This window comes from Cervus canadensis, chromosome 4, assembly GCF_019320065.1.
Source record: "Cervus canadensis isolate Bull #8, Minnesota chromosome 4, ASM1932006v1, whole genome shotgun sequence".
Taxonomy (NCBI): domain Eukaryota; kingdom Metazoa; phylum Chordata; class Mammalia; order Artiodactyla; family Cervidae; genus Cervus; species Cervus canadensis.
In genome coordinates this window covers 82,228,674-82,241,051 of record NC_057389.1, presented here as the reverse complement: position 1 = coordinate 82,241,051, position 12,378 = coordinate 82,228,674, and the positions used below count along the sequence as shown (strand labels likewise).

Sequence of the window (12,378 nt, the reverse complement as noted above, 5' to 3'; positions counted from 1 at the left end):
AGGAAAAAGTCTGAGTTGGAGGGAGAGAGTGGTAAAGAAAGAAGATAAAATTTTCATCTTCCATTGTGGACAAGCAGCACCTATTTTGGGGGGGGGCACCTATTAAGTACCCAATAAAATTCTCAAGCTATTTAGATATATGGAGATGATTACAGAAAGATCTGTGCTGGTGAAGACTATTGAGAGTCCCTCGGACAACAAGGAGATCATACCAGTCAATCCTAAAGGAACTCAACCCCAAATATTGACTGCAAGGACTGATGCTGAAGCTGAAGCTCCAATACTTTGGTCACCTGATGCAAAGAACCGACTCACTGGAAAAGACTCTGATGCTGGGAAAGATTGAAGGCAGGATGAGAAGGGATGACAGAGGATGAGATGGTTGGATGGCATCACTGACTCAATGGACTTGAGTTTGAGCAAACTGCGGAAGATGGTAAAGGACACGGAAGCCTGGCACGCTGCAGTCCATGGGGTTGCAGAGTTGGACTTTAGTGACTGAATGACCAAAAAAAAAAAAAAAATACCAAATGCAATTGGTTTGGGAATAGGTAAGCAGGGTACTTTTCTCTAATATTTCTAAAACTATTAGCATTTTCATCTCTGTACCGTATTACTTTAATATGAATAAATATCAAGTAAAAAATTAATAGTGCTTTTGCTTTCAGCCTGTTGTGCAAATGTATCAAACACTGGTTTTAATCTTCAAGAACAGGAGCTGTTAATAGTCTGCTCCACACTATTCTCTTTGGGGTGAGGAGGGTTACGGGGAGAGGAGAGTGGTAAAGACTGTTTTGAAGACCAGAGTCACTTTTTATAAGAAAACAGCGTAAAGACAAATTGTCAAGTAACTTCTGTTGGAAGTTTTCAAAGATATAATTTCCAAAATTTTATTGTTTCTTTCAAAGTCAAGTCAGGTCATCTTTGTGCTGACAACCTGATACACATTAGCATTTCCCAGTTCATTTATCAGAGTTGTTTTAAACAAAGTGACAGCAACAAAAAGCACAACACATCTCCAGTATAAAAGAGATTATTGTTAGCCTCCAAAGAGGAAAAAGGAAAGAACAAAGTAAAAAAACTTTACTTAGGCAATAGTAGTTTTGCTTACAATACTACCTGTGCATAAGAAATAAGTACCAATACTTTTGAAGTGAAGTGAAAGTCACTCAGTCATGCCCGACTCTGCAACCCCATGGACTGTACCCTGCTTTTAACACACCTCAATTCAAACTCCTGGTCATCTTCAAATCAATTACAAAAGGTTATTCAAACTACCATAAATACCATTGAATTTTTCTCAGAATCAATTAAGTTTAACATTTCTTTTGAATTCCCAGGTAGTTTCATTACTCTCTGTGTGTGTGTGTTGTTTACCTGATAAAAGGAAAGTTAGTTTCTTGATTCTGATTTGTAACCTCCCCCAAACATACAAAGACCTCAAGATTTCCTGTTTCTCACATGTTCCAGTCAACCCAGGGAAAACCAGGAGAGCTTACTACAGGTATTTAAATGGCACTCTATACTTGGATTGTGTTTAGGAACTAACATTTTATACAAGAATATAGAAACCTGTTTTAAAGTAGACTAATGGCTTTTTTCATTCAGAAGGGTGATTACAAAATTTAAACATCTTTTCATTTATATATCAGGCATCTAAGGGAAGCTAGCAAAGATCCTGCCAAAGAAGCAGTCCAAATTTCACACTCTGAGTAACTGGGCTGGATCAAGTTTTCAGATATTCCAGTGCCATTTGTACTACCAAACTTCAAAATCTTTCCACTTGCAACAATGGCCAAGTGAACATGGTGACTTGCCAAGCTAAAGGTAAAGCAATTACATTTTCCATCCAAGTTTGAGAGTTCAAAGATCTAAAGAAACCCAGGTCTTCTTGGATACATGCTTTCTCAGATTTTTTGTAGCTATGAAACTGAGCCCCACTAAAACCAAATTCTTTTACCAACTCTCTATCCAAAGCTTTGTTCCCTTTCTTGTCCCCTCTGACCTCAATCCCCAGGGAACTGAACAGTAATCAACCAGAGTCAGATGACTAAAATTGCTGTGGCTGATGACATAGTTAAAGCACTAAAGTGGTTATCATAGATATTGTTAACACATTGTTTCTCCAGGGCAAGATGAGCTCACAGACCCTCAAGCCATGGACCACCTGGCCAGAGTTGTAAACCAGAGACATCCTGACTCCCAAAACTGTCAACAGAACTGTTACAAGATGATGACTAACCCCAGCTTCTTTATTCTTCTCCTTTAAGAAACCCCCAACTCAAAGGTCAAGTTGAAGTGGCTCTGAGGCTTGGTGGGCTGCAATAAATCCTTATTTTTCTGCAATCTCCTGCTATCAGAGTTTGGCCTTCTGTACCTTGGGTACTCAAGTCCTTTGCTCAGTTACAGCTACACATGGCAAAGATTTGTCCAAACCGGTTGCTTTTCAAATATAATACACTGTGTTCTTTTCAAGTTTAAAGAGCAAATGGATCATACCTGTTGTTCCAGAAGTAAAAATATAAAGATAAGGAGTCTTGGTGTTTGAGATGGCATGGAGGCTGCGTGGCACCCGACAGTCAGATGCTGTGTCCAGTTTTTCTTTGAGTGAAGTTATGCCTTGTGGAACAGAGTCTTTCATTGCCCAAACGCTGATACCTTCTGGGAGGCTTGGAAGGATGTCTTCTATAGTTTCTAGAAATTCTAAAAACCAAAGGATTAGGAATAAGTAAATAAGACATAAATCTCAAACCACTCACCTTGTGCATTCTTTTGCCTGTTGGAACAGGGATGAAATGCAAATACAATGCCAACTTCCTTTTCACATTGGATAAGTAACATCCTAGCCATTTTATGATTCTGTTTCAACATGACAAATTTAAAGGAAAATCTAGTTATTACCTGATTTCATCAATGCAAAAAACCCAATTCAAACTGAAATTTGGAGATCCCATTATCCAGGCTATGTTCCCGCCCCCCCCCTCCCATTTTTAAATAAAACTCTGTTTCTGTAATTTGCCTTAAATTTAAATTCTGGACACTGCCCTGAACATTCTTTCTGAAATACAACTCAGTATCTCATTATTCTAAAAAGCCATCTGTCTGTCACTCCTCAGTTCCACTGTAATGCAACAATCCAGGAGAAACATCTGACTGCTCCGGAAGCACAAGATTCCAGATTATGGATTCACAAGAGGCTGCCTTAGAGGCCATTTCAGAGTGAAAAGTTAGAGGAGGAGATTAGAGATGCTCTTTCCTCTGGATCACAATTATTAAAGGTAAAAGGTCTTTTAAAGCAAAAGAATGCTTTTCCAGAAAAGGTGGCAGGATTCACAGTGCACAGTAGCAGTGGGATCCAAGGCTTCTTTAGAACCAGCATCAAGCTAAAAAAGAAGATAAAAGAGTAGAAAACTGCAAACGCGGGTGTCTTCAGGCCTGAAGAGCTTAGGGGTCTTCACAATCTCAAGGGTCTGGGTTGAAATCCAGGCTTGAGAAAGGTAAAGGGATACTCATCTCAGGAATCAGCTACTGTACAGATAACCAAAGAGTGATTGTGTAGGTACTCTGGGAGACTGAACTAGACCTTCTGAATCTGATCTTCAAAGTAGGAGAAACTGTCATCTCTCCAGGAGGACAATACTGGTAGAAAAGGAGGGAGTTGGAAGGTGGGTGCAAATCTTTGAGGAGGAAATATTTAGTGTGAGGGTACCTGGCACTCTATGGGACACAAAACAAGCAGGGCATCATCATTCTTGGATGATGTATAAGCAAGTCAGGCATCTTTTTTTTTTCCCCCAGAGTAGACAGACAAACAGTTCTCAATATTAAGTTCTTTTAAAATGTAATGCTCCCTTCCTTTAAGATGGATCTTTAACCACTTTCCTGTTCTACATGGGTGCTGCAGCTTTATTTTCATGGTCCTACAACACATCATACTTTTTGAGATAAACGGGATTTCTGAGTGCTACATTATTTATCTTAAAATCTATGTTAACATCCACAGGGACATTAAACAGTGGCCTTTTGGAGTTAATGTGAGGAATGCCTGAGATCACCAGCAACCACCAGAAGTTATGAAGAGGATAAGGAAGATTTTTTTCCTTAGACCCTTCAGAGGGGACATGGACCTGCAGACACTGTGATTGTGTATTTTTAGCCCCCATGTCTGAAAGGGAATGAATTTTTCTATTTTAAGCTTACCCAGGTTGTGTCATGTTATCACAGCAGCCCTGGGAAGCTAACTCAACCAAGGTCACAAGTTGGTGAATAGAACTGTTAGTCTAACCTAAGTCTAACTAACTCTAAAGTCTACATATTACCTCATAAATGAAGCCAATGATAAAAAATACAACTAAATGTAAAATATACCCTGGTCAGAATGGTAAAGTCCACATAATTATGGACCTGTCGATCTAAGTACATTTTTAAAATAATTTTTAAACAAGAATTAAAAAATAATCACTAGGTATATTCTATTTTAAAGTTAAATTCAGGGTGCTGCATTAAACATTTCTGGAAGTGTAAAGCAGTGTCTGGTTCTTTCAAAAAGCCATCTGCCAGCCCTGACTTAGTTCTACTATAAATACAAAACATTTGAAAAAAAACTCATGATTTACATCCTCAAAATCTATAATCCAGATTGATTACAACGAAGCAGCAAGATAAATACATCAAATTGGACTGGGAAATTCATAAGAAAACTAAGGAAACACAGAAAAATGGTAAGGAGTTGATATGTTAGGATTGGGGAGGCAAATTGGTGATTGAAATTTTTTGAGTTAATTTTAATTTTTTTAACAAATCCAAATAAAATAAGATGTCAGGTTCCAGAGGAAAATCTTTTTCTACTGAGCACACACAGCATATTGCTGTATACAGATTGCTTTGGTAAGAAGGAGAAGTGAAAAAATCATAAGGAATGCTGGGGGAAGGATGAGTCATAAATAAATGAAAAAGCAAGACAAGCAAATGATTTGTACTTTGTATTTTCTCTTAATTTTTAGCACTAGATTTTGCTTAAGTGATTCTTTCTGGCATTTTGAATGTATAAGTAGAAGCCTGAACTGACCCATTTCATTCCCTTAACTTCAAATATGTCACCTGGAACTGTAAATTAACAAGACAAATTTTATATGTTCTTAATAATATATGTAATAAATTGGCAAAATAGGTGCCAAGAAAGCTACAATATGATAAACTGTGGATCAAAATCTTTGTTGGAACTGTAGAGTCTAAAAAATCATAGTATTTACTAAGAGTGATGACCTTTACAAGAAAAAGGAAGTGAGTGGATTCCTAGGAATCAGAGGAGATACAATTTAATCTTCTAAGTCAATTTCATGTTAGTCAATTTCATTATAATGTATGAAGATTAAATTGTATCATGCTTAGAATACTACCTTTTCCAACTAGTAAATCATGAACAATCAAAATTAGTTATATATATATATATATTTTTGGAATGGAGGTAATCCTTGACCTAGCTGAGTCTAAAATGGGAGAAAAAAAAAAAGGCAAAACAGCCATTCATTCTACTCTACATAAAAGTATAGAAATGCCTTGAAAATGAAAATAGATATGTTGAGGCTAGCATAGTACATGGATAAAATAATACAGGTTCACATGAGCCACATCTCATCTATCTGAATACGTCTTACTTTCTATAGAACTTAAAGAGTTTTTATTTTTTCCTCCAACTATTCCTCTTGGTCTTTGAAAAGCAGATATCTTTACGGTTGAAAGTCATTTGGAGAATTACAATGGTTTGATTGTTAACTGGAACATTTGTCCCTGCACATTGTGAATGCAACAGATCATGAAAACGGACAGGGCAATGCTACACGCATTATTTTAAGTTTAGAGAACCGACATAAGAGTGTGCTTCTTGTGAAAAGAAACAAAACCCTTCCCAGAAGGTTGAGACACAACGTACTATTGAATCTAAAGTATAAAGGTCCAGGGGAATATTAATGTATACTTTTCAGTTATTTACTTATAATTATAACGATTTAATATGTGATACACTGAGAAAGGAGAGAGTACAAAATACATGCACGCATGCATGCATGCTCAGTCGCTTCAGCTGTGTCTGACTCTTTGCAACCCCATGGACCATAGCCCACCAGGCTCCTCTGTCCATGAGATTTTCCTGGCAAGAACACTGGAGTGGGTTGCCATGCCGTTCTCCAGGGAATCTTCGCAACCCAGGGATTGAACCCATGTCTCCTGCATTTCCTACACTGCAGGCAGATTCTTTACTGCTGAGCCCAGAAAATACAAAAATGCAAGTAAATCTGAAATTTTGTGGATACTAAGTCTAGAAACTAAAGACTACAAAGCTTAAAATGGTTTGACTTTCAGGGAGTCATGATTCTAACATTTAGCACACTGATATAAAATAACATAACCAGTAACTCATTGATATATCTACTGCCAAAATCAGCCACCAGAAGAACAGCACAGGGACAATTCCTGGGCAAAAACAGGCAAGTAAGTGAAGAGTTACTGAATGCCCCTTGTGTACCTTAAAGTTTTTCATTAGGTCATTCGATCACCTATCCATTCATCTTGGCAGTAAATACTTATTGAGCATCTCTTTTACACTAAGTTCTAAAAATTTAGCAGCAAAGAGAACAAACTTCCTCAGCTCAAAGAGCTTACATCTGAGCTCTTGGCCAATTCCTCCAAGTTGCACAAGTACCTCTACGTGATCTGGCAAACACATCTTTACCATTCCACTAAGTCACTGAGAGAGCCATGGCGCACAGTGCCTGAGGCAAGAGGATTGGTGGGGAAAATATTGAAACCAAGTAGATGATCAGGTGAAAGACGACAGAGAGAGCTACGGGAAAGCAGCAGGGCAGAGGGAGAGCTGGAGGGAAGGGACGAGAAAGGGGAAAGATGGAGATGAGGAAACGCGCAGGAGCAGAAACGAGGACAAAGACAGAGGTGTGCACACCATCAGAAAATCCAGGTTCCTGTTCCTGTGCTGCCTCTCCTAAATGCAACTTTTTATATTCCTATATTTATATAACTGGAATGCAATTTTTTTCATGGTTATAGCAAAAGGGGATTAACAGCCCCAGAAACCACTGGGCCATAATGTATAACACAGCAGAGCCTTAGATGAGAGACCAGGTTTTGGGTCTGTTCTGCACCTAGACCCTAGGAGCACTTCTTCTCCTCTCAGTTTCTAAAATATAGCTATGCGCTTGCCTTTCAAGAGGTACTGGGTATACCTTTTACATAGTCAGCCTTGAGTAAATGGCAACATTGACCTTTGGTAGCAACAACTAGAGCAAGAATAATGTTTATTCTTATCCTGGAGACAGAACTATCAGGCAACTGTCATGATTGTAATGTCATCTACCACCATGGACCACCATGGACATTATCTGGCCTGCCTATAAAACTTGTTTGACACTGGTTTTACATAACTTATGAATTTTGCTAAAACATAGCAAAGTGTTAAAGGTCCTGGACCAAACAGACGATTTACTAGTCTTTTTTGCAGCTAATACCAAATTAGAATGTAGCATCAAAATTCAAATGAAATCCCTTAGTAAAAGCCTCCAATGACTTTACAATGATAATAGCAATTATTTCGATTCACCAAGGATTTACTTCGTATGCACTAGTGACTCAGCTAGTCACTTTACCAAAACTCTGCCATTTAGTCCTCAGAATTACACTGTGAAGGAGATGGTATTATCACCAGTTCACAGCAAAGCAAAGTATCACTCAAAGCAGCTGAGGATTGTTTTTCAACCACACAATTAAGAAGTGGCAGATCAGAAGTGAGGCCTGGGGCTGTCCAGCTTATCTAAACCACTGTCTGGTCTTTCCACTTCAATACACTCTTGCTGGAGATATAAGGATTTAATAGTAAGATATAAGGATTTAATAGTACATTTCCATTAGAAACATCCAATGAGAATTTAAGAACTCTGAAATGTAAAGTTCTAAAAACTATATGTATATATTGTTCATGGATTAGACTCAAGATGCCAAGAATACAGTTTTCAGGGTAAGAGCTTCAAATACAGAAAAGTGACTTTGAAGGAAGCTATGCTGTCTTACAAAACAAAACAACAAAACTAGTAGTTAATTAAAAGGGAACTGTCCCATTTTTGAAAGAAACATATGCTATTTATATATTTTGGAAGTGTGCTATAAAGAACTGTTACTAGGATTTAAGGTTGAATTCTCCAGGTACCTACTTACTGAGCAAAGTAATTAAACATGTTTGGCTTAAAATTCCAGCATCCCAATGTGGCTTTCATATACAAAACTTGTCTGGTAATGTTAAAAACAAAAACAAGGAAACAATGCAATTAGTTGTTGGCAAGCAAAGCTAAAGCTGGGACAAGTAGAACTGCAGAATTAATTGGTCCTAACTGGGCAATAGCTCAGTCAACACCAAAGTCTGAAAACTCTATTTTGAGAGTTAAACAGCCTTACACACTTCAGGAAGAGTCCCTCAGGAGACAGGATATGGGATGCTTCTCAGGTTGACCTCAACATCATGGCCACAGAAATCTTTTCAGAGATACTGCAGCCCTTCTAGTTTGCTCTTCTAGAGAGAATTTATGGCTTTACTAATTTCTTTGCACAATTTAAGGTTTAGATTTGCTCCAGAAACTGCAATCTAAATTAGAATGAGCAACTAAAATGTCAGAATATATCCAAAGATGAACTGCTGTGATCGTTTTCCCTGCTCTATTCATATTATTACTGCCCATGGCACAAGAGGTAAACATTGCCTCACCATGTTATGGAACCTCTGTGTGACTACTTTACTTATTGCTACAGTTCAAAGAAATGTTATCATACTAGCTAACCTCTTTCCAAGGTGACGAGCTGAATTTCAATCTTGGAAGATATGACTGTTGAATTATAAAAAAAACAAAACAAGAAACCACAAGAGAGGCTTTCTGGTTTCTCCACTCCAGTAATTTAAGATAAAATCAGTCCTTAAGAGTAATAAGACACATTTGGGAGTCTGGGATTGACATGTACACATTGCTATATTTAAAATAAAATGCCTTTCCATTAAAAATATAATCGTAAATTAAAAAGAACAAACATTTTGCTTCTTCATCTAGTCACAAATTGAGCTGGAAGGATAAATGAAACAAGCAAAAGTGAAAGCCTTGAATAAATAACCTTTTTTTTTCTTGAACTATATATTGGCTAACTCATTTTCATATGATATACAATTATATAAGAAAGGGTACACAGACAGTATTATACTTTATAAATCATTGGTATATAAATGTAGATCCCCCCCCCCCATATTTCTCTGTGAATCTAAAGATTCTATATGACTATAGCCCACCAGGCTCTTCTGTCCATGGGATTCTCTAGGCAAGAATACTGCAGTGAGTTGCCATGCCCTCCTGCAGGGGATCTTCTTGATCCAGGGATCGAAACCGTATCTCTTATGTCTCCTGCACTTGCAGGCAGGTTCTTTATCACTAGTGTCATCTGAGAAGTCCATATGAGGTGTCATAATGTATCTATTAACCTAAAATACTTAAATACTTTCACTAAGGTCTGCCATGATCTTCCTACCCTCATGAAAGAAGCATATGCATAAACCCCTTGCTGCTGCTGCTGCTAAGTCACTTCAGTCGTGTCCAACTCTGTGCAACCCCATAGACGGCAGCCCACCAGGCTCCCCCGTCCATGGGATTCTCCAGGCAAGAGTACTGGAGTGGGGTGCCATTGCCTTCTCCTGCATAAACCCCTTAGATTATACCAAATAAGTTATCAATTTTCATATTTCGCTTCCCCTGTTATGCAACTTATCATCCTAGGTTCTTCATTAGTCAGGCACTCAACCAAAAACTTTTCTTTATAGTTCACTGTCAGTATACATATCCAAAGCCTAAATCCAAGGGGAGGGGAAAAAGGTCAGCACTTAGTGAAAGAAAAATAAAATGATGCACCAGTGGGGTAAGGAGATGGGGGAGAAAGAGACTGAGAGTCTGCCAAGAGCTTGCCACTGGCTGGGAGGTGGGAGTCCAACTTTACCAGGCAAATCCTAGCTTGCAGGCAATGCAGAATAAGAGCAGACATGAAGACAGGAATTCATGCACTTCTAATTAAACATGTTTCTTCTGCAAAGGCAGTCAACCTTGATAGTGCTACTATTAGAGGCAGAAGGTATTTAACAATGAAACAGAATCGTCTTCCTTCACATCAGATAATTTTGTCAGATCTGACAAAATTTAGAACTTAGCAAGCTCTATCTCTCTGTGTTCTTGTACTCACTTAAGGTATCAAGACAGTAAAATATGCCCCTTAGACTCATCCCATCCCTTTGCTAAAACAATATTTCAGAAAAGTATGAGATTTCAGTAAAGCTCTTCAGAAGCTGTCCTGAAGAATTCATCTACAACAGTGATTGAAGTGAGGGAAGGGGAAATTAAACCACTTGTACCCTTAACATCCACACTTCATCACATACCCAGGATACTAGTTGCTAACTGGTTCTAACAAAAAAATGGGGGTGGGGGGTGCGGGTCGGGGTGGGGGCTAGGAGGCAGGGCTGCCATTCTGCTCAAGCAGATCATTTCACATACTCTACCTGCACCCGCCACGAGGGCCCTGGGCTCACAACTGCGGACGCAATGCAGGAGGGAGACCGATCGAAGGTTGGTGTTGAGGAAGGCCACCACGCAGCCCAGCTTGGCCAGGCCAAACCACACGTGAATGAAATCTGGTTCATTGCTCATCAGCAAAGCTACAGTATCGCCCCTTTTCAGCTGGGAATGGTTCCGGAAGGCATGGGCAACTTGATTACTTCTCCTGTCCACATCCTCATAGGTGTAGATGTCTCCCTCGTAGATGATGAAAGGTTTCTGGGGCTGCTTCTTGGCCTGGATCAGGAATTTATCCAGGACAGTGACTAGCTCCCCTTGCTGTCTGTGCCTGTTTGTCCAAAGTTCACGGGGAATCACCTTCAGCAAGTACCAGAGGTCACTCCAGAAGTAAGGGTACAGGAGTTTCTGCAAGAAGCTCAGGAAGACCATTCCAGCCCCTAGTCCTGTTAGCCAGGGCAGGAACGTGGGGGCCGCAAGACCAGAAGGCAGCCCAGATCCCGGTTCTGCCATTGCTCTCCCGGGGGCACCTCTCTGCGGAGACCAGTCTGCAGTGTGCAGGGCTAGCACCTGCAGTTCGCCCCAACCTTTATGGGAGGGAGAAGAACTCTTGCGAAACTGAGTGAAAAGTCTTCTGCACAGAAGTTGCTCCAAAGAATGCTGGGGATAAGGCCTAGGACACCCGGCGGATGAGCAATTAGAGCGTGAGATAAGCTCAAGGGCCTCCGGCGGGGATCGAGAAATCCAGCACAGCACACACTGGCGTCTGAACCCCGACGGCGGCCGGCGCCCCGCGGAGTTCTGAGGCACCTACCAGTTCTCTCCGGGCTGCTTGGATCAGTCCGCGGTGCCTTTCAAGCTCCTGCGCATACCCCACCACCCTCGGGGGCAGGTGCTCTCCGGTGCCTGCAACTTGGAGGCTGAATTCCAGCCGACAGAAGCTGGGGTGGCGAAGACTGAGATACGCAGCGGTTTTCCGCTTGGATGCTGCAGAACCGCGCAGGGTGTCGGGGCCACGCCTCCGTCCAGGGTGTCCCCAGGTCTTGTGTGATCCCAGGGCCCGCAGCGCCGCCCCGGCTGTGCCCCGCGCATCGGCCCAGCGCCCTCTGGGTTCCCGTCGGGCAAGATGAGCCCCCGCGCTTCTCCCAGGTGACCGCCGCGCCCTCTGGAAAAGCTGCCTCCTACGCGGATCGCAGCTCCCCTTCTAGGTTCTTGAGCTGGGGCATCTCTCCTCCAAGCCCCGGCGGAGGGGATCGCCTCCCGCCCGCCTCCAGACGCCGGGCCAACCCTGCCCCGACCGCGGTCGCTGGAGCAGCTTCCTCGGCCCGTCCCCCACTGGCTAATGTGCAGCGACCCGAATCCCAGGAGGAAAGCCGCACGGCATGGGGCAGAGAGCAGCCAGGCTCCTGGAACCGGGCCGGGGAGTTCATTCATTCCATAAATGGTCAATAAAGGAAATTAAACTAGAGGCTACAGAGGCGAGGGGAAGAATTAAAGAAAAGAAAAACTCAAGCTGCCAGCAGAGGGGGGCGAGAGAGGGCGGCGGGGGCGGGAGGATAGGGAACAGGGAAACAGGCGACGAGAAAGATATTTATGAATTTCACAGGAATTCATGCAGGAATATTTGAACTCTCTGGTTCATAAAACATCACAAAGTGAGTTTGCGGTTATACAAAAAGTAGTTTTGAAAACTTTTATTAGTAGGTTGGTATTGACATTTATACTAAAGTTCAGTCCTCAGAGTGCCTTGATAAGTGCTTTTTACAAAATTTTC

At 41.1% G+C, this 12,378-nt stretch overlaps 1 protein-coding gene across 1 annotated transcript in view; it reads right to left on the bottom strand.

The window, feature by feature from the left end:
• SLC27A6 (solute carrier family 27 member 6) overlaps positions 1-11,119 on the bottom strand; it is a 71,414-nt gene extending 60,295 nt beyond the window's left edge. Inside the window, exons 1-2 of the mRNA XM_043465962.1 lie at positions 10,592-11,119; positions 2,500-2,703 (exon numbers count right to left, since the gene is read on the bottom strand). Of these exons, the coding sequence (XP_043321897.1) occupies positions 2,500-2,703; positions 10,592-11,117 (730 nt within the window). The 5' untranslated portion in view covers positions 11,118-11,119. The remainder of the gene's footprint in view (positions 1-2,499; positions 2,704-10,591) is intronic.
• Between the last annotated feature and the right edge of the window lie 1,259 nt (positions 11,120-12,378).